General features: G+C 39.4%; 1 protein-coding gene across 3 annotated transcripts in view; it reads left to right on the top strand.

The window, feature by feature from the left end:
- The first annotated feature begins 1483 nt into the window (after positions 1–1483).
- Positions 1484–27320, top strand: part of SETD4 (SET domain containing 4) — a 34375-nt gene continuing 8538 nt past the window's right edge. Inside the window, exons 1-6 of one of the 3 annotated variants that reach the window (XM_072615017.1) lie at positions 1484–2074; positions 5242–5350; positions 6717–6812; positions 13588–13625; positions 17513–17601; positions 23401–23830. In XM_072615017.1, coding sequence (XP_072471118.1) covers positions 5242–5350; positions 6717–6812; positions 13588–13625; positions 17513–17601; positions 23401–23830 — 762 coding nt within the window. In that variant the 5' untranslated portion in view covers positions 1484–2074. Of the gene's footprint in view, positions 2075–5241; positions 5351–6716; positions 6813–12741; positions 12797–13587; positions 13626–17512; positions 17602–23400; positions 23831–27320 lie in introns of those variants that run through there. The other 2 variants (XM_072615019.1, XM_072615020.1) reach the window with 2 other exon arrangements.

The following is a 27320-nucleotide window of genomic DNA, read 5'->3' on the forward strand; positions in this document are numbered from 1 at the left end:
TCTTAATACTTTGTGGACATATACTATGTTATGGCGTGTTAATGGTAACGAAAACACAGATATCTTGGGTCATAATTTCAATTGAAACTTTGTCGACTCTGTTATCTTATTGTATTTACAACCTATACAATTAAGAAATTTCTTTCTTGTGTTATAGTTAATCACTTGTGGAGATCATAAATTTGAAGGACACAGATATTCCTCGATGGTCCTAAAACAGATTTAAGCCTGGTCATTCTTGTATTAGTCAGAAGTTTTTCTGGCTCTACGATTATGTAACCGCTAGTTTTATGGGAATAAACAACATACATTTAGTCTATTTGCCTTTTTTAACCAAACTTTCAGGTAGACAGTAACCAGAGTGCTTTACTAGTACCCTTGTGATATTGGGAGGAAGCAACTCTTCTAATTCTCTTCTGAATATGTACTTTCCTGGGGGTGGGGTGGGGAGGGAAGGTTGTGGTGGTAGGGATTCCAATTCTGTATCAATGGCAGAGATTATGTGGTCATCTAAATAAACCCAGATCTGGTTTCCAAAGCTGTAGCTGCCTTTTCTATTCCATGTTTCTTTCCTTGAGCACAGGTGACTACTGAGCCCTGATCCTGAAATGGACACATCCATCCTTGGCTGGACCTTATGAACTTAAAAGGTCTGGATAGGTCCAAGGGGCTGGCAGCAGGAGGTCCTCCATGCAACTACTGTTGAAGAGAGAGAAATGGGAGAGATGGAATGTGAATGAATTCACTTAGACCTTCTCTGTAGCCATTGGACCTTTAATGACGCAAAAGCAGTGGACCTGAGATTTATGGAGGAGCTAAACAAAGGCAGTGGTATAGGAAAAGGACCAGATTTATACAAGATGATGTTAGGGTTTCCTTGTAGGGGTTGGAGATCTAGGGTAAGTCTTGCAAGATAAAGGCACAGGGTAAGGACTATGAATGACAAGATAAGGAAATCCCATTCCCCAGGATGAAGGGTGGGGACAGGGAAATTTTTGGACCAGGATAAAGGGAAGTTTTGTGGTAACGGGACACTTTAGGACGCCTTCAGGTTAGAAAATAAACCAGGGGCTTTACAAAGTCAATCCTTAATATTATGTTTAACTCCTAGGGCACTGTTTCTATCCACATCACTACTATGAAGTTTTATGGAGGACAAGAAAACTCAGCCACATTAACATGAGCTCATCCACACTTTGGCTTACCAAAAAAAGACCCCACGGGAGGAAATTCTCCGGACAATTTAGACATGGATACTCCGGAAAAGGAACAAAACACTTACACAGAGCTTACGCTGTGCCAAGTCCTTGAAAAAAATATTCTCTCATTTTATTTTCATAACAGTTCTGTGAATCGCTATTGCTAGGGTCCAACTTTAATACTGGAGGAAAGTGAAGCCCAGACGGACGCAGAGATGATTACTGACCATCGACCACGCCCATCTCCAAAACGAAACCTAAGCTGTGGGAGGAGTGGGTGGGACGTAGAGCGAGGCTGGGGTTCTTTGGTTGCGGAGAAAGGTTTCCTACTGTTAGAAATAAGGAAACCCGGAATTCCGAAGGGATCCGGTGGCGGGGGGCTCCAGGTGGTCTAGGGTCGAAGGGAGCTTTCCCGATTACTTTATATGCAGCCTGGAGGCCCGGCACCTCCGAGGCCGCCCAGCTAGATTTCCTTCTCCTTCTTTCCTCCTCTTCCTCCTCCTCTCCATTGGCTGCTAGCGGCCCCCTCCTCCTCTTCTTCACCCCCTTCCCTTCCTTTTCTCCTTCCTTCCCTCCGACCCTTCCTGGTTCGCCCTCCGGACACTTGGGGCGGGGGAGCCCGGAGGAGGAGCCGCGGGGAGAAGGACCACGTGTGTCCCTGGGGCCGCTCTGGGGGGACTCGCCTGTCTGCTCCCCGGAGAAAGCCGGGGGGACTCTTTGGGGCTTAAGGATTAGGCTTCCGCTCCAGGGTGGACAGAGAAAATGGGATCTTTAGACCCGGCTCTCCGGGGTCCCTTCCTTTTCTGACGTCTGTCATGTAGTTTGGGGACCGTTTGCAGTGAAAGTTGAAAGTTTCACCTGTTTGCCACGCCTTGGTAAGTACCTGTCCAAGAGCTTCCCTGGGCTTTGAGTTAAAGCAATCTGTGCACATTTTTGAGCAGACGTTTCACTTAAAATATTTATTTGTGCTCAATGGCGTTGCTGGTTGGAGTTTTACAAAATTAGTCTGTGAAAAAGAAATGTCACCTTCCACTAGTGTCCACCTCCAGTAGTGGCTTCCTTTGGGCATTTCTTGACCGAGATACTGGGGTGGTTTGCTGTTTTCTTCTCCAATCTAATTTACAGATGAAGAAACAGAGGCAGACAGGGTCAAGTGACTTGCCACTCATCGCACCACTGCAAATATGTTTTGAGATGATTTTATAGTAGACCGGAAAATGGAGAGGGCTATGAGCCTGGAGGCAGTTTTAAAATCCCCATTGCCTGTAACAAGTGATCTTGGGCAAGTCACTTAAGCTGCTTTCATACTGGGCATCACTACTTATATTAGCTCTTTAGGAGGATCTCTTTTGGTGTATTTGTTTCTTCATATTTCTAATAACAAAGTCCACAAAAACCAGCCTCTTAAAGGGCAAAGTGCTGTAGAGATTATAGTATACATGTTTTTTCATCTGGCATACATAATTTTTCCCACCCTCCTTATCCTTTTGCAAAGGCTGTTTCAATTCTGTGAGGTTCCAGGATCTCAGAAAACACCACTGACCATTGTAGAGACAGCTAGGCCCAGTGGAAAGAAGTTCAAATTCAGCCTCAGACACTTACCAGCAGTGTGACCTTGTTTAAGTCATGTAGGCTCTGGCTGCCTCCCTTTCTTTTAATGTAAAAAGGGAATGATAACACCTCCCAGAGTTTATTGTGAGAATAAAAGGAGATTATGTACTGGCACGGAGTAACTTACTAACTGCAAAGAAATATTTAAAGAAAAAAATTAATTATGAATTTAACTTCAAAATATTGATATGCAGATAATAAAACTTCCCATTTCCCTTTAAAAATGGCTTTCAACATAGAAAATAGAACAACTGGGAAATAATTTTCTCTTGAAAGTGGAATTCTTTTTCTCTGATAGAATGTTTAATTTTTAGTAAAGATGAAATGTCAGGCAGCTAAGCATGAGTTAAAAAAGACAGTTTCATGTTTAATTTAGTAAAATCTCACCTACATTATATAATTCTGTTTTGTTTTTAAAATTTATGTATAATTTTTAAAAATAAAGTTTTATTTTCAGTTCTGGATTCTTTTCCTCCCTCCTCCACTGGCATCCCTATTTAGAAAGTAAGAAAAACTAATCCTAATAAATATGTAAAGTCAAGCAAAATAGATTCTCGCATTAGCCATGTCCAAAAAAGAAAAAAAAATGCTTACATCTACCTTCTGAGTACACCAGCTCTCTAACTGGAGGTGAATACATTTTATGTCTCATCATGAGTCCTTTGGAATTGTGTTTGGTTATTGTGTTGATCAGAATTCCTGAATCTTTCAAGGCTGTTTATCTTTATAGTACTGTTACTGTACAATTCATTCTCCTGGTTCTTTCTCACTTCACTTAGCTCTAATGCATACAAAGCTTCCTAGGTTCTAATGAAATCATCCCCTTCACAATAGCATTTTATAACATATGTATGCCATAACTCATTTAGCCTTTCTCCAAACCTCCTCAGTTTCCAATTCTTTGCTACCACCAAGAGAACTGCTGTAAATATTTTTATGTGTATGGATCCCTTTTCTTTTTCTTGGATCTCTTTGGGGTATAGATCTAATAACATATTATAGTTATATAGTTATGTGTGTGTTTGTCCTTCGTTGCCAAAGAAGACTGTGCCATTGGAGAAATGATGACATGACTTGCACTTGACTTTGTTTTGAGTGAGGGAGGGCTGTGCAGGTCACCAGCCTCACTTCTCCTCCAGAGCCATCTGAATCCAGTGACCAGATATTCATCAGGATGACTGGAGATGACCCAGGATGAAACAGTTAGGTTAAATGACTTGCCCAAGGTCACACAGCTAGTGAGTGTCAAGTGTCTGAGGTGAGATTTGAACTCAGGTCCTCCTGATTCCTACACTGGTGCTCTATCCACTGTACCACCTAGCTGCCCCTATATAGTTACATGATATTGTTACATATATATAATTATATATGTATTTATATATATGCACACATTATATAGGCATGTATTTTATACATATGTATAGTTACATATATATGTGTGTAGTTCTATGTAGTTGTCATAAAATCATCTAAAACCACCACAGAGCAAACATCATTTGGGTGGCAAGGTGGTGCAATAGATGGTACTGGACCTTTCTTGCCAAGCCTTCTACAGGCTGCTCATCCAGCTTTGGTGTCTACTTGGCACTTAACTCTCACCTGTGGCTCCAAGAAGCTGTAGCATTCACACCCTAATAAACTGTTTCAGCAGAGGGGCTAAAACCAGGCTGAGGGTAACCTAGGAACCTCAAACCTGTAGGTGAGTTAGGGGAATGTCTATCCCACATACTTGAAGACTTCCCCCAGAGGAATAGGCACATGAGGACAGTTAACTGTTCCAATGGCCTTGAAGAAAATGCTACGGAGTGCTTCACGCTTGTCAGACATCTAAGATGACAAAGTCATCCATTGTATCCTGCATCTTGACTTTTGTCCTGCCACTGGTCTTCAGTGTCTCTGAAAGAGAGATTAAGGCTGACGTCTTTGTGCAACTCTACCTCACTTAAATCCAATTCACACACTCGTAGTGAAGCCAAAACTTTATTTACATAGTCTCTTTAAAAGGACAGATTATGGAGTTTGTTTGCCAACCTGGAGTCAGTAGGGAGCTACTATTACTATTGCCATGTGGAGGATGGATTGGAGAGGTTTTAAGTCAGGAGGAGAGGGTCAGGTTTAGGGTAGAAGATGATTTCTCTCTTGGACATGTTGAATTTGAGATAACGTGCTAGAGGATGCTTCACTTAGGCCTCTTTGGTGTTTTAGTATGGGTACTGGAATGAAATCAGAGACTTATAGACCATCTAATAGTTAACCAAAGGTTTATTTGACAGTGGCATGGGTAGCATATTAACAAAGACGCAGCATTGATTTAATTAGGTACAACCTAAAAGTTTTATTGTATGACTTTAAGTACTGTTGACAGGATTCCCTTCTCAGTACAAAGGTGTTTTGCTCCATATTATGGAAAAACAAATACTTCTTTTCCTAGATGAGGCTGCTTTATGGAAATTATATCCACATCATGAAGAGGAAAGGAAGGGGAAGAACCGGCAGACAAAGAAGAAGAAAATCATTTAGAAACCCAGAGTTGAGTAAAGGTACAGTTTTTATTGGCAGTGATATAAATGAAGTATTTGACTAAGGACTGGGATAAAACAGACTCTGTATGAGTATAAAAGCTATTCATGGAAAATGTTTGAGTGCATCTTGAAGGAATCTCTTTTTTTCTGATGGCTTTTAGTTCTTTGAAAGACTGGAGATACTGGTATGACCTTTCTCTGAGTTCATATTGTGTTGAGGGATACATATACAAATAAATAAAGTAATTTAATTTGTGGAAGTGAGAGCACCGACAACTGGGGATGGCAGGAAAGATTAATGTAGAGGGGGCACCTATGCTGAGCTTTGAAAGAAGTTAAGGATTCAAAGAGGTAGATTTGACGGCAGAGAAAGTGTCTGGCATGGGGGAGGGTCTGTGCAAAGGTCCACAGGTGCAAGAGAGAACCCCATGTTCTGGGGACAGCAGGAAGGCCAGTTCAGCTAGAATATAGAGTATATGAGGGGAGTAATGTGAAAGGTCTGGAGCACGAGACATTAAATGTCAAATGAATGAGTTTGGTTTTTATCCTGTGGACAGTAGGGAGCTACCTAGAGGATACAAGTTGGAGAGGGGGAGGGTCAGCTGTAGGGTAAAAGAGAATGAGTTCTCTTTTGGACATGGTGAGTTATGAGATGCGGGTCTGGACCAAGCCTGCTTCAGGCTTGTTTGGTTGTTTAGGTTCGGTGTTGGAATGAGATGAGGCACTTGTAGACCATCTAGCAGTTCACAAAAGAAGGTTTATTTGACAGTAGCTTGGAGAGGATATTAGCTTGGATGCTGTATTGATTTAATTAGATGCAGCTTTCCTGCCTGTGTACACATTGTGGTGGTGAGCTGTTCAGAAATATGTGTCAGTCCTCCAAAGCCTCCCAACAAAGTTTTTGTACTTAGGTACTGGGGAAAGCTATATAATTCTTTGACCAATTGAGCCTTGATGTTATTTTCATTCATTACCTTTTAACCCCAATATAGTGATGCCATTTTGGTCCCATTTGAGATGAAGGACAACCAAGCCTAGCTTTAAGGGGTAGAATTTGCTCCAATAACATCTTTCTTGTTAAGGTCCAGGTCTTTGGAGGTGCATTCAGCTTTGAATGGGTGGGGCCCAATAGCTTCACTGTGGCATTGTGGAGTTAAGATTTTATACTCTTCTTGAAGGTGATGGCAACATTTAGGTGGTCAAGAAAACCTCACATGGCGAGGGTGGAGGGGAAGTCACAAAAAAAATTCAAGAGACAGAGTGGAGAGTGAAGAGTATGTTTTATATATTCCTCCTACCTTTCCTGGACATCACTCCAGGTCTTTTCTAAAAAACTGTATCATTTGATTCCACAGTAATTTTTGTTATTTTTCTTCTCTTTTAGTGAGTGAGAGCCACAAATCAGAATTTATAGAACTTAGGAAGTGGCTGAAAGAGAGGAAATTCAAAGATCATCATCTAAGGCCAACAAGATTTTCAGGTAAGATTTTGTAGTAAATATAGAATTCCATTTCTTGTTGGGAGAGAGTCATTGACATGAGTTATTGACACCATTGGTGATTTATCTGCCTGAGTCATCAAATCCACAAGCATTTATTAAGTGCTTACCACATGCTAGACATGGTGCTAAGTTCTGGGAATAGAAATACTGCAGAAAGACAGACAGTCTCTGTGCTCAAGAAGCTTACATTGTAATGAGGGGAGACAACATTAGAGGGAGGAGAGCAGGAATGGGTGAAGGTGCTGAGAGAGGGGTACATTAAAGTTCTTTGGAAATAGGTCAGCAGTGCAGCCTTTGGAGAAATGAAGAGGTGGTTGACCTGGGCTTCCTCCTTAAAACCAACCAACCCAAGGAAGGGACCTTAGGTAGGAGGGTACTTCCATTGTAAATTTTCTGCGTGAAGAGGTTTCTATGTCATTGCAGAGAAGTTGGGTGGAGATGAATTGAGGTACTGACCTTTCCGTCTGTCAGTAATCTATACACTATTACTGTGCATCTCTGTGCGCCAAGGATTGGGTTTATGAAGACAGAAGTGAGATAGTGCCTTTCTGTTCTACATAAAGGATATAACATATTCCTAGAAAGTAGGTATGGCATGTATATAAAATAAATATGTAGCTATTTGGGGAAAGAAGGCATTTAAAACTAAGGGAACTGCAAAAGGCTTTTTTTAGAAAAAATCATTTTATTCTGAACTTAAAAAATAAAGCAAACATTTCCATAACATAGTAGAATAAGTGAATGAGCCCTGGGGTTCCAAAAAATGAGATGAGGGGGGAGAACATTCTAGGCATGGGGGGATAGTCACCTCTGCAAAGACTTGCATCTGGTTGACGGAATGTCATGGGACAGGGAGCATCAGGGAGGTCACTTTGGTTGGAACCTTAGAATACAGGAGGGAGAGTTATGTGTCATCAGCCTAGAAAGATAGGTTGGCGATAAAATGTGAAGGACTTTAAATGCTAAACAAAAGAGTCCTAAAGTCGCTGGAGCTACTTAAGAAGAGGAGTGACATGGTTAGGAACATTGTTTTGGCACCCACATGGGTGATGGTTTAGAGAGGGAAGAGGGAGACCAATTAGGAGGCTATTTAAAGTGTCCAGGAGGATGATGATTAGGACTTGGAACTAGGGCGGTTGGTTGGTATGTGGGTGGGGATGATTGGTTGCATGTGAGAGATAGAGCGAAAGTAGAAGTGACAGAATTTGGCAACTGACCACAGATAGATAAAATAGTAATAGCTAATATTTATATGGTACCTGCTGTGTTCCAGGTACTGTACTAAGCACTTTACAAATAAAATTTCATTTTCTCTTCACAACACTGCTAGGAAGTAGGTACTGTTATTATCCACATTTTACAGTTGAGGAAACTGAAACAGAAGTTAAGTGACTTAACCAAAGTCACACAAGTAATAAATACCTGAGGCTAGATTTGAACTCAGGTCTTCCTGACTCCAGGCCCAGTGCTTCTTCTGCTGTGCCACCTAACTGACTAGATTGAGAACCTGGATGACTGGAAGAATTATGGAACCCTTGATAGAAAGAGGGAAGTTGGCAAGAGAGTAAGTTTAGGGGGAAAGATAATGAGTTGTCTTTTGGACATGTTGAGTTTGAAATGTCTATGGAAGATCTGAGTGGTGATGGAGATGCAAGACAGAAGCTCAGGAAGGAGGTGAGGACTAATTATATAGACTTGGAAATCATATAAAAGGGATGACAGTTAAATCCGTGGAAGCTGATTCCAAGAGGTGGAGAGACAGATGGGAAGGCCAAGGACTATGGCCTAGTTATGTGCATACTTAGTGTGTTCAGGACTCTTCCTTTGAGAATTGGCTTGAAGGTGATAGTGGCAGACTGGATGGCAAGCTAGGCCCTGGACCTGATTGGGGATTGGATTGGATGAAATTCTGTTGCTTGGGCGTTTTTTCTTGGGAGTAGAGCCAATGACCACTCCCCTCTTTATTATGAATCATAGTAAGTTGAATGTTGTGGTGGGAGTTCTGTCCTAGGTCCCCTGTCCAAGTCATCTCCCTCTTTCCCCTTTCTCCATGCAATGCAAATTATACTAGTTTTTCTTTGAAAGGTATTAAAACTGTGTCCTTGAGATCTGATTGAGAAGACTTAGACTGGGGTCATTGACATAGGAATGGTCAGTTGGGTCCAAAACAGTCATAAGAGGGGATGGAGCTCTTTTTTGAAGCTTCAGACCTTAGACCATAAGCATTTCAACTCTAGGAAACTACTTAGCTGAATAGTGCTTTGTCCTAGATGAACATCCCCCCTCTGCTCTGAATGTCCTTGTGCTACAGCTAAATAAAGCTCCCTTTGTTAACTGGGTTATGTATGCATTTCATTGTCATTTCAGACCCAAACTACCCAGGGATCAGCCTGTGTGAGGCCTAACTCATTATGCCCATCAATTTAAAATGCACAAAAGCTAGCGATTCTCTGGATTTATGTGGATATTTGTTATTTTCCTGATCTTGTCTGCTTTAGCAAGTAACATGAATTCACAAAAACTGACATGAGGCTGGTTTTACTAAGAGCAAGTCATGCTTGTTATACATTATACTCTTTTCTGCAGGATGCTACAGAAAATGAAGCTATTGATTTAAGGGAAGACATAACAAAGTCTGATAATACACAAAATGAAAACATAGTGGTGCTGGATAATAATCCACTTAGATATAATTACAGTTGTTTGAGTCTGAAGAGTGTAGTGGCTTATCTCATATCTTTGTGCTTAGCCCTGGTTTTTTTTTAATCAAGGACTTTCTGTTATAAGGCATAATATCAGAGACTCCAAGGAGTATTTTTCATAGAATCTAGAATTTAGAGCTGGCAGGGTGGTATAAAGGATGTTATGGAGAAATATATGAGCAGAAAAAAGGATGATCCAGTTACACAATGAGAGTCAGTAATAACCCTGTGCCCTGTGCTCCAGAGAGTGAGAGAAAAGTGCCCAGCATTTTCGGTGGCTTTTCTGGAGCTAACTAATAGGAAGATATGAGTGTTGTAAAGATTGGGTTGTAGGTATGGTAACAGTCCACTTTGTTGGGTGGGATGTCATTTTTGAGGAGATGGTAGAACCATTAACATATAGGAGTACAGTAGAGAATGTTGGTTGGTGTTTTTCCTTTCTAAAATAATTACATTTTGCCCATCAATTGGGGAATGACTGAACAAGTTGTGGTATATGAATGGAATGGAATATGATTGTACTATAAGACATAATGAGCAGGCAGACTTCAGAAAAGCCTGGAAAGATTTATATGAACCGAAGCTGAGTGAAAGGACCAGAACCAGGAGAACATTGAACACAGGGACAGCCGCATTGTAAGATGACTGACTTTGATAGACTTAGCTCTTCTCAGTAATGCGGAGACCTAAAACAACTTCAAAAGACTCATGACGGAAAATTTCGTTCACATCCAGAGAAAGAAATATGGAGTCTGAATGCAGATGGAAGCATGCTATTTGCTCCCTTTTGTTGTTTTGTTTTGTTTTTTCTTTGTCATGTTTCCTCCTATTTGTTCTAATTCTTCTATAGAACATGACTAATGTGAAAACATGTTTATTAAAAATGTATATGTAGAGTCTATATCAAATTGCACACTATCTTGGAGAAGTGAGAGGTGAGAGAGGTGGAGAAAATTTGAAACTTATGGAAGTGAATGTTGAAAACTAAAAATAGATTCAATTTTAAAAATTACATTTTAAAAATGTCATTGAAAGAATTTAGAAATTCATTCATTCATGGACATTACAGCATGAGAAAAGCAGCATGGTGTAGTCCAGTGGTGTCAGATACAAATAGAAACTAATTCCTGAGGCCATATTGACTTTAGAAAACTACAGTTTTATCTATGCTATATGGTACTTTGATTTATTTTGTTAAACATTTCTTAATTACATTTTAATTTGGCTTTGACGCACTTAGTACTGACTCTTAAGTTTGACAACTCTGGAGTCAGATAGCCTTCCTACCATTGTATAGCAAGGATTTTGGGGTCTGCCCCAGTCACATTATATAGGTCACACTTTCAACCTGTTATTTGTCTGATTCCCACATTTAATCTTACTGTCTCAAGCTCTTTGGTGATCCATAGTCATGTTTGAGTATTGAATTAATAAAATTAAGCAAATGTTATTGATTTAATAAACTGTCCCAATACTAGTTACATCTCTATATAATAAATCTTTTCATTCCTAGGGTTAAATAAATAATAAATTGCATACTTAGCAATTATAGTAATAATGAAATCAGTAATCTCTAATAGATACTTTAATCACCTAGGGTTAAATAAATAATAAAGAACATGCACAATATTTATAACACGGGTTCAATAACCAAGACAGATAATTATTTGCAATAATGGAAGAATGCCCTCAAACCCAATTTCTGAGGACACGGTCCCAACTTCATTTATTTCATCTGAGATAACAAATGACTGTCTACAGTAACACTGTTCATTCTTTTTACAAGATAAAGGTTAAAAGGTTCCATCAGTAATGGAGCCCTCTCCATCCTTTCTCTCCGTCTTCTCTACTTTTTCTCTAGTCATGAAAGGCAAGCAATCCCTCTTCAGTTTTTCTCAGTCCATCACTCTTAATAGTCTCACTCCAGACTCACTGCACATAAAATTCTCTTTATAGTGTTCCTTCATCAAATAACAGGTGACAGGCCACAAGAATAAAGCTTATCACCTTTCTGTCTTCTTTAAAGCTTATCTCATAGATCAACAACAAAAGGACCCATTCTCTACTGTACGAGCGCCTCAGAATGGCAATAACAACTGTAATTCCGATCTTGTCTCTTTTTCTAAAGTTTTTAAACAATGACAGTTTTTATATGTGCTGTAGGAAAGGCTTTTAAAACATATATTGTGCTTAGAAAGTTGGTTTTGAAGTCAGGACCTAAAGAGTTCCAGGATCTCTGGATTCAAGCCTGGTCTCTGATGTACTGAAAACATGAACAAGTTATTTAACTTCTCATGTTCCTGGCAGCTCTGAGGCAATGATTTGTGATTAACCTTCACAGCTCTTCACCTTCTTTCTCCTTCTTCCCCCAACATTCCCCCTGTCCCCATCCAGGGCTGTCGCCATGTGTAGAACTCTCTTTCTCCTCATCTGTCTCCTTGCTTCTTTGACTTCCTTCAACATTCACCTTAAGTCTTCTTTTTGTCAAGAAGCCTTTCTCGGTCCTTAATATTGGTGGCCTTGAGATCCTTTGAGACTGCCTGCAATTTGTCTCATGCACATGTATATGTGTGTATTTACATAGATACTATATATAAGGGTATTCACACACATGCGTAAAAGTATATTGTATATATACATATATAGTATATATGTGTACACACACATATGCATCTCATATATACACACATATATATTTATCTTGTTTGTACGTAGTTGTTTACATGTTGATTAGACTGTGAGCTCCTTGAAGGCAGGACTCTTTCCCCTCATCCCCCATTGTATCTTCAGTGTTTAGTACAGTTCCTGGCACATGGTGGGCACTTAATTGCTGGTTGACCAACACTAAAGGAAGTCCACTTTCTGGCCATCTCCTCCTTTTCAAGAGAAACTGTTGGCTTACCCATTTGTATCATTAAACCCTGACATACACAGGAGGGTCTGCTGTCACAGGTTCTTTGACCTAATTTTCTAAAAGAAAAGGCAACTTTTGAGGGGTCAACAATCCCTTTAATCAAGCACATTCACTTAGTTCAGGGGAAAAAGTCAGCACCCTGAGCTTCAGAGAAAATACAGAGAAATCAAAGATCAACAGACAGGATTCCAACTGTCTGACATACACCACAGACCAACAGATAACTGCCTGACTGTAGATACATAGTTACCAGAGAGGGAAGCACCAACATCTGGGTTTTCAAAGCCAGGGGGACCCCTCAGCAGCTTCCCAGAGTCTCATCTGACCAAACAAAGTACTTCTCATCAGTAAGCCCCAAAATAAAACCTCACCCTCAGAGTCTTTATGCAGTTTTTAGAGCCAGAGGGCATCACAGCCCTTGAGAAGCAATGCCTCATTAGAAACTTAACAAAAAATGTGGACCTTCCTACAGGCCCGTTAATGGATGGGAAAGATCTTCTTTAATCATGTTAAAATAATTAACAATATTAATACAAAAATAACTGTTTCTAGTTAAAGAAACTCTTATTTCTATACTTTGCTCCTAGTAAAGACTCTTGGTTGATAAAGGCAAGATTTAATCAGAGGCACTTAATTATACTAAAACAAAAACAGCAAAAGATCCTACTTTGCTTGCTATTACACCATTTCCTTCTTTGCCCCCTCTCCATGAGTACTGTCTCTGTCATCCACTATTTCCAGAAGGTTCCAGCTGTGCTTAACTCTACTTTCTACTCTGCATGGTTGTCTTCCTACCTATCTGACTGCTCCTTCTCAGTCTCCTTTGCTTGACATAAATTAAGATCAAGGCAAGGAGACAGAAAGAGTAGTTAGGTTAGAGGAGAACCAAGAGACAGCAGTGTCACACCCTGAAAAGAAGTATATCAAGAGGATTTGTTAGATGCTTAGTCCTGTCCAGAATTAAATAAGGCATGGTCCCTGCCTTTTATGAGCTGAAAAAAATCTTATAATCTTATAAAATATCATTTTCTGCTTTATTTTGAAGATTTCATTTTTAGCTTTTAGAATGGTAGTACGAGGCAATAAAATAAATTAATGTAATTCTTTTTTTTTTTTTTAAATGTCCATCTTGTTTTAGGGACAGGAAGAGGACTGATGTCTGTAAAATCCTTGCAGGTTGGTACTGGCATCTCCCATCCTTGAATTCTTGGGGGGGAAAGAAACAACTAGTTATAGATTTTACTCTTCTGTTTTACAGTTTAAATCAAATTATTTCCCTATTTTTTAAGTTCATTTGTTCAGTTATACTTATGTTGGTTTGTTGAAGGAAGGTCAGTAAGAATCATAGATAAGGGGAACATTTGGAAATAACATATTGAATTTACTTGAGAAGCTTTATGTAAGACAAGATTTGTGGCTTTTTATGTAATCCTGTTTTCATATAATCCTGTTATATAATCTGTTTGTTTTACTTTGTGGACAGGCTCATCTTACTTAGTGTTTATTTTTAGAATTAAAGTAAGTAAAAGAAAGACAAATAAGTCATGGGAGAGAAGTATAATAGAATATTATTTTGCTGTGAGAAACAATCAATCTTAATTGATGTATAAATTTAAAATTAAAATAATTAAAAGAAAAAGAAAACAAGTCATGGGGAGGAAAGTGTAAAGGAATATTATTTCGCTGTAAGAAACATCAAGGATGAATCCAGAGAAGCATGAAAAGACACAATTGCACTGATACAAACTGCAAAAACTGCATAACATCATAAAAGCTAAATAGAAAACATCAAGAGCATCAAAGCTGTTGTGAAATTATAATAACCAAGAGTGGCTACAGGGAAGAAGTATGAGAAAGCTTAGTCTTTTTTTTTCTGACATGGAAGGCTGCAGGTGTGGAACGTTGCATTTGATTAGTCAGACTATTTTGATGTGTGAATGTCTTACTGGACTATTTTTGTTGTTTTAAAAATTGTTATTATTATTGACTGAGTGGGGGGATACAGCATGAAAATAGGTGATGTAAAAACAAAGTGTATCAATTTTTAAAAATGTATATAATGGTATTAGTATGTGTTTTTACTTCTTCAGTTGGTTTCATTCTGTAACAAAATAAATGCATGTAATTCTTTGCAGCTTGGGGAGAAAGCAGCTCCCTTACAGAGTACGGGTTGTTTGACCTAAATATGTGGAAGGATGTGATTGAAAACACCTTCTGATGTGTTCATGCACAAGTGTGGGTGCTTTTTTATGATTTTGTGTTATAGAGATTTTATGATAAATAGGTTAAGTTTTTAAGTGTATAGGAGACAGATTGAAGAATAACTAACCCCTCATACTGCCATTTGGACATTTTCTAGTGCCAAAGTCTCTTTTCTTAAATTTATTTTCTTTTCATATTAATATTTCATTGAGAAAAACTGAAAATAGTACTTAAATCTTAGAGACCTGCAGTTAACCATAGTAGCTGTCAGTTGGGCTGTCTGTTCAGCCCAGTTCACTAGTTGCACTGTTGATAATTTAAATTCCAGTTCCTGGAAAGATTCAGTGTCTTTTGGATACCTAAGTAACATTAGATAGCAGAGAACCAGTGTAGTAAAGTGGAATGAATGTTGGATCTATAATCTGAGGACCTGGGTTTAAACCATTCTTTGCCACTAGCAATTTGTTATGATCTTGGACAAAAAACTTGACTTTGCGAGTTGTCTGTTTTCCTCGTGTTCAATGAAGGGGCTGATTTTTTTTTTGAGAGGAATGCTGCATTTTACTGGTCCCTAAGATCACCCTGAGTTCATTTACCCCAAAGGGGCTCACTGGCACTTCCCAAAATAGTCCTGTTCCATACTTGATTTTGCTTGCCATATTCAGAATAAGCAATAGCCTTCTCATGGTGATCACATGATGGTGGGCTGCTGTTGTCAGATTCTGGAAAGCCCCTGCCTATCATCTATCTTCATCTGAAGACATATATGGCATCAACTCCCTGTTCCAGGGCATTGGGGTTCCTGGTGCAAAATGGTGCCCCCCCTGGCAATAGACACAGTAGGAACTTACAGAGAGTTCTGATATTTCCTTTGAAGAGGTGAGAATAGTTATCCTTGGAGGTAGGATGAGGGATAGTGGATAGAGGCAGCTCAAGGATGTCCCTCTCTGTCCTCATAGTTGTTTATTCATTGATGTCCTGAAGTCTGCAGGCCACAGGCTCCTGTCCTGAGCCTGACAGTTGTTACCAAGGCAGTGTCCCCAGGCTGAGGTTTGGGGGAGGAACTTTTGGGGAGAGTGTGTGAGAGGGAAGATAAGTGAACAGGTGTTTTGTCACTTGTTGTTTGAAGGAGACAGGTTGGCCTCTGACCTCATCTTTATGATCTCAGAAGCCCTTGATATTTATATAAAAGAGCATGGGGTGGAGGGTAGTGGGGCAAGGAGGGAGAAGGAATAGTACAGAAACCCATGACATCATGGAGGTTGTAGTCAGACTCTCTGTGTCACAGTGGACAGTAGTAGCCATGTCTCGTATGCCCACTAGTGGTCTTGGAAAAATCCGTTCACTCTGATGGAATTGTATCTAGGTTGTAGGGATGCTGCTGCCCTGGCCTCCATACCCATTCCCCTCCTGGGGTCCCATGGGCTTTGCTAAGTCCATGTCTACTGAGGAACTGGTGATGATGAGGAAGAAAGCAGAGGTGATCCCCAGGTAGCAAGAGGCCAGGGCCCTCCTGGCATCCCTCTGATGTGCTACACATGATTATAGAAATCATTGAGCCTGAGGCTATGGAGGTCCCTCCCTTTAATATGAGAATAAACCTGGAAGAGCTGAGGTTCTCCACCCCAACCAAATGGGTCTTCACTTCCTATTGATCAGAGAAGGCTGTAGTCAAAACCTGTTCTATATTGAATGTGGGGAGGGACCCAGTATAACAGCCAACAGTCCAAACTCTTTAACTGATTTCAAACAGACCTCATGGAGATTGCAGGGACATAGGGACAAAGTTTCTGTTCAGGTTTTGGGCAGGTTCAAGATAATCAGCCTAGACTATGCCCCATACTCATATTCTGCTTCTTGGTAGTCATTTCAGTTTCTTGGTGTTAAGGGGAATTGAGGAACAATCCAGGCATTAGCCATTTTGAAGTTAGAATTATAGAGACATTGATGGGGACCTCACTGTCTAGGGGGGCAGTAGCCATTATCCCTTATGGGCGTGTGCCAAAGCCATGAATTCTGAGTTTCTAGCTGAGAAGGTAACTGGTCCCTACCTATGGCCCATGAATTGTGAATTTCTCCACTGGCCTTCCTCTTGCCTAAGACAGGACCATTCCACAAATGACCCATCCTAGATTGGCAGCTACTTCCTGGACCTCCATGTCCGTTTCCTTCTGGAGGACTGTGCTAAACCTATGCTAGCTGAGGGACCCAGGATCTGGCAGCCCACCATCCTGCTCATGGGATTACAGAACTGTGCAATGGGATTGTATTAAATGACCTTTAAAATACCTTCCCTCTGGGCTTATAATTAATAAAAAATACAATTTTACTTTAAATATAAAAATAAGATTGTATTTTTTATTAATTTAGGCCTCTCCTAATTGTTGTTTTAATGATTTGTTTACTTTCCATGTCTAAACTGTTACTAAACTGTTAGCTCCTTGAGGATAGAGATGGTTTCCTAATTATTTTTATATCTGCATAAGATTCAACACAATATCTTGGCACTTAACACATTGTGTACAATTGAATTCTCCCTAGAAAGAAGTCACTAATATATTTCATGCACGGAGCCTCATATGTGCCAATCCTTTGTCACATCCAGGTTCTTTACTTAGGGAAGAAACTATACTTATGGCAGTGGGGGCTGGTTACTTAGCCTGTAAAATCAAGGTGAGGAGAAAGAAAACTTGATATTTCCTGGAGTGATAGATGGGCTGTTTGAGTCTAGGCTTCTAATTCAGTTATGTGGGTTCTGTGATGTCTCTTAAATCACAGAGCTGTGCATTTGAATGACTTTCTTTTGCAGGGAAATTTTTCTTGAAGAAATTTTAAATTTGTTTCTTTTATTTTTTTGCAAGCCAGGAGAGCTGCTTATTTCATTGCCTGAGAAGTGCCTACTCACTACAGACACTGTAATTAAAAGCTACTTGGGAGATTACATTACTAAGTAAGTAATAATACATACATTCCCATAGTGGAAGTTGTGTTTTTTAATAATTCTTAATAGTTGGTATTGTTAATAAGTCTTAATAGTTGTCAGGTTAGAAGATTTGACAGATTGGACAACTCTTGACATTAAGTTGCGATTAGAAAAAGCTGTTTCGTCTAAGGCAGTTTGGTCTAAGGATCCTAGATTTAGAGATGGAAGAGGCCGTAGAGCCCCATCTAATCCAATTTACAGATGAGGAACTGAGGCTCACAGAGTGGTATTGTTTATTTGTTTCTGACTCTTTGTGACCCCAACCCCATTGGGGTTGTGTTTTTTTTTTTTTTTTGTCAAAGATACTTACCATTTCCTTCTCTAGCTCATTTTACAGATGAGGAAACTGAGGCAAACATGTAAGTGACCTGTCCAGGATCACACAGCTAGCAAGGATCTGAGGCCAGATTTAAATCAGGAAAATGAATCTGCTTGACTCCAGACCTAGAACTCTATCCTCTGTACCTTCTTGCTGCCCCCAGTGACTTACCCAGGTCAAACCCAGTTCTTATGACTCCACATCCAGTTGAAATTTTTCGAGAGTCCTTTATTTGCTACAAAGCTTTACAGTTTCTTGAAGCCTGTAATATATTGGAAGCTCCCTTGAAGTAATGAAGGACCTGAACTTAATTGGTGTTTTTGTATACATAAGTTCTTTTCCTTTTTGTTTTTTATCTCTTTTGGGAAACAGACCTAGTACTGGTATTGCTATGTCAAAGGGTATACATGATTTTATAGCCCTTTGGGCACAGTTCCAAATTTCTCCACAGAATGACTGAATCAGTATACAATGCATTTTTGTCTCAGTTCTCCCACATGCGTTCCAACATGTCTCATTTTCCTTTTCTATCATACTAGTCAATCTGATAGGTGTGTTATGGTAGCTCCAAGTTCTTTTAATTTACATTTCTCTAATCAGTAGTGATTTTGCAGCATTTTTTCATATGACTGTAGGAAACTTTGATTACTTCATCTGAAAACTGCCTGATGGTATCCTTTGACCATTTATCAATTGAGGAATGGCTCTCATTTTTATAAATTTGACTCAGTTCTCTATTTGAGAAATGAGGTCTTTATCAGAGAAACTTGCTATAAAATATTTTTTTCACAGTTATCATTACTATGTAAATTCCTCCATCCTATTTTCCCCTTTTTTATCCTACAGTCTCTCTCTTTTCACCCTGCCCCTCCTCAGAAGTGTTTTGCTTCTGACTTTTATGTCTCCTAATCCAACCTCTCCCTTCTGTCAGCCACCCCACCCCCTTTCTCTTCCCCTCCTACTTTCCTGTAGAGTAAGATTAATTTCCATATCCAGCTGCGTGTGTATGTTATTACCTCTTTGAGCCAGTTCTGATGGGAGTAAGATTCTTGTGCTCCCACCTGTCTCCCCTATATTCCCCTCCACTGTAATAATGCATTACACTTCTTTTATATCAAATAATTTACTCCATTCTGCATCTCTTTTACCCTTTCTCCCAGTACATTCTTTTCTCACTCCTTAATTTTATTTTTTTAGACAATCCCATCATATTCAAGTCACACCTGTGTTCTTGGTCTATGTATATTCCTTCTAACTGCCCTAATAAAGAGAAAATTTTTAGGAATTACAAGTTTCATTTTGCCATGTAGGAATGTAAAAAAAATTAAACTTATTGAATCCCTGATGATTTCTCTTTCCTGTTTAGCTTTTTATGCTTCTCTTTAGTCTTATATTTGAAAGTCAAATTTTCTATTCACTTCTGGTCTTTTCATCGGAATTCTTGAAAGTCCTCTATTTCATTGAATATGCAGTTTTTCCCCCTAGAAGGATTATACTCACTTTTTCTGGGTAGGTGATTCTTAGTTGTAATCCTAGTTCTTTTGCCCTCTAAAATATCATATTTCAATCTGTTCCTTTAATGTAGAAACTACTAACTCTTGTGTTATCCTGACTATGGCTCCACAATATTTGAGTTGTTTCTTTTTGGCTGCTTATAATTTTTCCTTCTTAACCTGAGAACTCTGGCATTTACCTATAATATTCTTGGGAGTTTTTATTTTAGGATCTCTTTCAGGAGGTGATTGGTGGCTTCTTTCAATTTCTATTTTACCCTCTGGTTCTAGAATATCGGGGCAGTTTTCCTTGATACATTCTTTTTTCTTAATCATATTTTTTTTTCCAATGACATGCAAAGGTAGTTTTCAATATTCATTTTTGTAAACTTTTAAGTTCCTCCCCAAGACAGCAAGCAGTCTTATATAGGATAACATGTATAATCATGTTAATCATGTTAAACATATTTGCACATTAGTCATGTTGTGAAAATCAGAACAAAATGGGAAAACCATGAAAAAGAAAAAACAGCAGAAAAGTGAAAATAGCATGCTTCTTTCTGCATTCAGACTCCATGGTTCTTTCTCTGGATGTGGTTAGCATTTTCTATCACAAGTCTTTTGGAATGATCTTGTATCATTGTATTGCTGAGAACAGCTAAGTCCATCAAAGTTGGTCCTCACATAGTCTTGCTATTGCTGTGTACAGTGTTCTGGTTCTGCTCACTTCAGCATCAGTTGATGCAAGTCTTTCAAAGTTTTTCTGAAATCCCCCTGCTCATCACTTCTTATTGGAACATTCATATACCACAGCTTGTTCAGCCATTCCCCAGTTGATGGGCATCCCCTTGATTTCCAATTCTTTGTCACAACAAAAAGAGCTGCTATAATATCTTTGTTCATGTGGGTCCTTTTCCTTTTTCTATGATCTCTTTGGAATACAGACCTAGTAGTGCTATTGCTGGATTAAAGTTTGATTGCCCTTTGGGCACAGTTCCAAATTGCTCTCCAGAATGGTTGGATCAGTTCATAACTCCACCAGCAATGCATTAGTGTTTAAATTTTCCCACATCTCTAGCAAATCACTTTCCATTTCTGTTGTATTAGCCAATCTGATAGGTGTGAAGTGGTACTTAAGAGTTGCTTTAATTTGCATTTCTCTAATCAGTAGTAATCTCAAGCATTTTTTTATATGACTTTAGACTAAAGATAGCTTTTATTTCTTCCTCTGAAAACTGCCTCTTCATATCATTTCACCTCTTATCAATTGGAGGATATTTTGTATTCTTATAAATTTGACTCAGTTCTCTATATATTTTAGAACTGAAGATTTTTTTTGAAAGATGATGTCTAGGCTCCTTTTTTTTTTTTTTGGTTGATGGCTTTCAGGTCATCCAATCATTTTAAAATTACTCTCCTGGATCTCTATTTTCCAGGTTAGTTGTTTTTCCAGTGAGATATTTCCCATTGTCTCCTATTTTTTCATTCTTTTGGTTTTGTTTTGTAATTTCTTGGTTTCTCATAAAGTCATTAGCTTCCATCTTCTCCATTCTAATTTTTAAAGAACTATTTTCTACAGTGAGCTTTTGAACCTCCTTTTCCATTTGGCTGATTCTGCTCTTTAAAGTATTCTTCTCCTAATTGGCTTTTTAGACCTCTTTTGTCATTTGAGTTAGTCTGGGTTTTTTTTTTTGTTGTTGTTGGCCTCACAATTTAAGGTAGTTTTATTTTTTTTTTATTAATTTTATTTATTTTCATTGTTCTACAATCACTACCATTAACTTAGATTCCACTCCCCCCTGCCCCAGATGGCATACAATTTTTTATAGGTTCTACACATACATTCTTATTAAATACATTTTCACTGTAGTCATGCTGTATAGAAGAATTAAAACGAATGGGAGAAATCATATAACAAATCAAAATGTAATACAAAAGAAAATGATCTGCTACATTCTGCAATTGAATTCCATAGTTCTTTCTCTGGATGTGCAAGGCATTTTGCCTTAAAAGACCACTGGAAATTTTTTTTAAGTCCTTGCATTGCCATGAAGTTCCAAGTCTACCAGAAAAAACTCTCGCACACTGTGGACTTTGTTGTGCACAAAGTTCTCCTGGTTCTGCTCCTTTTGGTCAGCATCAGATCATATAAGTCTTTCTAGGCCTCTCTGAAGTCTTCCTGTTCATCATTTCTTATAGCACAATAGTATTCCATTACATTCATATACCATAATTTATTCAGCCATTCCCCAATTGATGAGCATCCCCTTGATTTCTAGTTTTTGGCCACCACAAAGAGTGCTGCTATAAATATTTTTGTACATGTGGGAGTTAGTCTATTTTTAATGGTGTTAATTTCTTCAGCATTTTTTTTGGGGGGTCTCCTTTAGCAGGCTGTTAACTTGCTTTTCATGATTTTCTTGCATCACTCATTTCTCTTTCCAATTTTTCTTCCACCTCTCTTACTTGATTTTCAAAATCGTTTTTGAGCTCTTTCATGGTCTGACACCATTGCATATTTATTTTGGAGGTTTGCATGCAGAGGCCTTGACTGTTAGGTCTTCCTCTGAAGACTTAAATTGTTCCTCCTCATCCAAAAGGATGGAAGAAAATACCTGCTCACCAAGAAAGTAACCTTCTATTGTCTTATTCTTTTTCCATTTTTTGGGCATTTTCCCAGCCAGTTACTTGACTTTTGAGTTCTTTGTCAAGGGGAGGGTATACTCTGGGGACCTATAAGTTCTCAGTTCCTCCAAGGTGGCACAATCAAGGGAGAGGAGTTTATTCTTCTCCTGGTCTGCACTCTGGTCTGTGAGCAGGATTCCCTCTCCAGAGCTACCAGCTCCACCACGCCAGCCAACACTCCTCCTCATCCCTGGGCCTCCACTCAGGGCTGAGATCCAGATCAACTGCTCAATTCCCACAGGGGCTTTAGGCCAGGGCTCCAACAGTGGAAGCTGCCTCTGCCTAAGGCTGGGGCTACACCCCTGCACTCCCTTCTCACACAAGTGAAAGAGCTTTCTCACTGACCTTTGAAGCTGTCTTTGGCATTTGTGATTTGAGTAATCTGGGACCCATAGCTGGTGCCTTGAAGCCCACTCCAGTCCTGTCTTAGCTGCGATGCGCTCTGCAGTCTGTGCTGGCCGTGCTCCGCTCCACACCTCTGCTGGGCTGCCCTCCACTCCCTGCCTGAGGTGTTATTTTTTTTTTTTTTAGGTGTTATTTTCTTAAGTATTTTTTTTGTGTGTCTCCTTTACCAAGTGGTTGACTCGTTTTTCATGATTTTCTTGCATTACTCTCATTTCTTTTCCCAATTTTTCCTCTACTTCTCTTACTTGATTTTTAAAATCGTTTTTGAGCTCTTCCATGGCCTGAGGCCAATTCATATTTTTCTTTTAGGCTTTGGGTCTGTGAGTTTTGACTTTGTTTTCTTCTTCTGAGTTTGGGTTTTTATCTTTCCTGTCACCGTAGTAATTTTCTGTAGTGAGGATTTGACTGTGCAACATGGGAGACACTGGCACAGGACCGTGCAGCATGGCGTGCCCACATCAGAAAGGGTGCTGCGCTCTTTGAGCAAAGCAGAATTGAGACAGCACAAAGTAAACAGGATATGCAAATTTGGGATATCCACCCCAAATATTCACACCAACTTCTCTGTGCCCAACCTGTGGTAGAGCATTCCGAGCTCATATTGGTCTGATCAGCCACAGTTGGGCACAGTGAAATTTCACTTTATCATGGTCATGTCATTTTGGTCTTCTTCAAAGACGAAGGACAATAACCAACCAACCAACCAGGGTGATCCATTCTATGTCACTTCAAGCAAAGGGAAATATATTCTAGGAGGGAGCAGATTCTGTTAAGTGAAGGAACATATTGAAATTAGAGCGTTAGCCTATTTCACATTTTATATAAAAAACTAATTGATTTTTCAAAATCTTTACTTTTAAATAGGTGGAAGCCTCCTATATCTCCCTTGCTGGCCCTGTGTGCCTTTTTAATTTCAGAAAAACATGCAGGAAACAAGTCTCCCTGGAAGCCCTACCTGGATGTTTTACCAAAAACCTACACTTGTCTTGTTTGTTTAGAACCTCAAGTGGTGAGACTTTTACCTAAACCTTTAAAAATGAAAGCCCAAGAGCAGAGGATACACATTCAGGAGTTATTTGTTTCCTCCAGAGGATTCTTTTCTTCTCTCCAGTCTTTATTTACTGAGGATGTGGAACACATTTTTCACTATAATGCTTTTCTTTGGGCTTGGTGTACCATTAACACCAGAACAGTGTACATGAAACACGCACGGAAGGAATGTCTTTCGGCAGAGCCAGATGTATATGCTTTAGCTCCGTATTTAGATCTGTTGAATCACAGTCCAGAGGTTCAGGTGAGATATGTATTTTGTTTTTATGAGAAAGACCAACCTGTACATAGAATTTGACTTTGTGTAGCAGGTGGAATAAAAAAAATTAATCAACAGAAATTTATTAAGTGCCTACTATGTAGCAGGTGGAATAAAAAATCAGCACAAATTTATTTATTTTTAAGGATTTATTTATTTATTTTTAGCTTGTAACAGTCATTTCCACAAGATTTTGAGTTCCAGATTTTCTCCCTATCTCCCCCTCCATCCACCCCACAACATTGTGCATTCTGATTCCCCCAATCTGCCCTCCCTTCTGTCACACCCTCCCTTTTCTTATCCCCATCTCCTTTATTTTCTTGGAGGACAAGATAGATTTCTGTATCCTATTGCCTGTGTTTCTTATTTCCCAGTGGCATGTAAAAACAATTTTTAACATTTGTTTTTAAAACTTTGAGTTCCAGCTTCTCTCCCTTCCTCCCTCCCCACCCATCCCCACTGAGAAGGCAAGCACTTCAATATAGGTTATACATGTGTAGCTATGCAAAACACTTCCATACAAGTCATGTTGCAGTACACATTTTTTAAGTGCCTACTGTGTGCTAAGCATTGGGAGTACAAAGAATGAAGCACTCCCTGCTTACAACAAGCTTACATCCAAATGAGGGACAAAGCAAACACATATAAGTATTAAATATGCATATATACATATGTATATATACACATACATGTACACATATATTTATATGTGCTTGGTGTTTCCATATATGTATATATGCAAACATACATGTGTATGTATATAAGTGTGTATAAAAACATATACACACATATAGTATAAACATAAATAGATACAAATACATACAAAATAGTTAAGTCCAAGGTAGTTTGGGGGAGAGGGAACTTAACCTAGCTGAGAGTTTCTTAGGAAAGGCTGCTTTCAGATGATGCTTAATCTGTATCTTGAAGAAAGAAAGGGGCCCTGAGGGTCAAGCATAAAGAGGAAAATGTATTCCATTTATGTGAGCTAGTATGAGGAGCAGCCTGGATTGTAGAGTATGAGACAGGGTCTAGGAGTCTGGAAAGGTAGAGTGTGGGAAGATTGTATACAGCTTTACAAGTGAAATAGAAAGGTTTTTATTTTTTTCTAGAGGCCGCACGAGGTAATTAAGTAGGGGAGGCATGGAGGTACATCAGACCTACTGCTAAGGACAATTACTTTGTTAGTAGTTTCTGGGAGGGACTGGAGAGAGGACTGGATTTGGGGCAGAGAGACCAGTTTGGAAACTGTTGTAATCGTCAAGGTGAGAGTTGGTGAGACCTGGACTCTGGGTGAGCAGGGATATTGAAGCGAAGCGGGCAGAGGTAAGACGTGTTGTGGAAGTAGAAACTGCAAGATTTGGTGACTAATTGGAAGTGTGGGATGAAGGGGAAGGAAAAGCCCTGTATAATGCTTATGGATAATGTATATGTAAGGGTGTGCCTGGTGCCAGCAAAATTGTTTTCTCTTTTTCTAAACAACTTCCTTCCTCCCACTTGATTCTCTCCTTGTGGCCAAGGTGCCTCATGCCGTTCAGAGTCCCCACTTGGAGCAATCTGGTATTCCATGTTCCACAGTAATTCTTTCCTTTCTCTGGATCCCCCCATTGAAACTGTGGTTCCTTCTGCATGTTGCGTATCACAGCTAGTCTTTAGGAGGAAAGGAATTTCATCAACTAATGACCAGTTAGGTATAAAATAACTAGTTTGTGGCTTGATCCGTGGACATAGTTGGTGGGGTCAGTTACCTGTGGTCAGGGTAGGGAGTGGACAGACCTGATCATGATGAATAGAGCTGCTTTATGTTGTTATCAGATTTTTATTATAACTATAGGGTGCTTTGCAATTGATAAAAGTATTTTCCTTACAACCTTTTGAGGTTGGTACTTGTAGATAAGATTCCTTGGTCTTTTAAATAAAGTGGTCGATAAAAGTACCAATATTAAGTTGGAGAGTGGGTGAACACGAGAATGACTGTATTGACTTGTACAATTTCCCCAGTGTGGTATTCTGGAAAGAACTCTGAATTTAGAGTCAGAAGACTTGGATTTAGATACAGATGCTTTGCTCATCTGCAAATGGGGATAAATTGTATTTGCATTATCAATCTCACAGGGTTATTGTGAAGAAAGAGTTTTGTAAACATTGAAGTGCTGTATAAATATGTTGCAGTTTCATGGTGTGTTGTGGGGATTATCTCAAAAGAATTCAGAGTTAGACCATCTCTAATCCAAGTATAGGAATTTATTGGGAATGATACCTCCACCAGGTAGGGTTCCAAAAGGAACCAGCCACTTAGTGACTGACAGGCAGTTTTTTTAGTGTAATGAGGTTGATTACGCAATACAAATTATGAATATTAAAAAGGCAGGAGGGATTTATGAAGGGATTAAGTAATGGGGAGGGGTTTGTTAAAGAATTAGGTAATAGGGGAGGGGTTCCAGGCTTGGGGGAGAAAATAAACCTCTCTATGTCACAAGTTTACTCCAGGTCAGTTCTTTACTGACCTAACAGGTGCCTACTTAGGGAAAGTTCCTTCTGTTGCTTTGGACTCTACGTCCTGCTCGGACATCCTAGAGGTGTTGCATTCTGATTGGCTGGCTGTTGTGGTCCTGTCTGAGATTAGATGGATGTGGTTGTGGTTGAGTGCATAAACATATCTGCTTTTTCTGTGGGAAATATGATGGAGGCAATGGCCATCTAGAAGCAGTGACTGGAATCCCCTCACATGGACACACCTGCTATTTCTGTGAGAAATATGAGTTCCTGGACACACCTGTTGTTCTCATGAGCAGTGAGGTATATATTTTAGGAAGTTAAGAAATTGACTTGGGGGTGGGGTGCAGTAGAGAGGTAGGAGGAGTGGGCCAGTGAGGCTTATGATTGAGTCTGGGTGCCTGTGGTGTGTTTAAAGCCAGATTGTGTGGTTCAATCAGGACATGCCTACTGTTCGGTGAGGGCCATGTGAAAGTTAGAATGTTGGGGGTAGGGGCTGATGGGGTTCCATCAGATGTATTATTCCATCTCTTAATAATTTACTCCCAAAGGCAGCAGAATTAGGGTGGGTATTATGAGCATCTGGGTCCTTGCCAGTCTTTAGCCTTCATGAATCTTTGAAATTCTCATCTTTATTGTTGTTCCTAGCTAGCTAGCACTTAATAGCACTTTAAAGTTTGCCAAATGCTTTACAAATGTTGGATCCTCACAATAACCTTGGGAGATAAATGCTATTAATATCTCCCATTTTACAGATGAGGAAATTAAGGTAGATAGGTTAAAGCGCCTTGCTCAGGGTCATATAGCTAGTATCTGAGACTGGATTTGACATTGGGTCTTCCTGACTCCAGGTCCCTTGCTCTACCCACTGTACTACCTGGCTCCCTCTGTTCTGAGTAACATCCACGGTTCTTATGATGGCTGTGCATTTAGGGTTAAAAAAATCAGATCTATGAGTCTAATTCTGTCTTAATAGACCAGA

This window comes from Notamacropus eugenii, chromosome 5 (genome assembly GCF_028372415.1).
Source record: "Notamacropus eugenii isolate mMacEug1 chromosome 5, mMacEug1.pri_v2, whole genome shotgun sequence".
NCBI lineage: Eukaryota > Metazoa > Chordata > Mammalia > Diprotodontia > Macropodidae > Notamacropus > Notamacropus eugenii.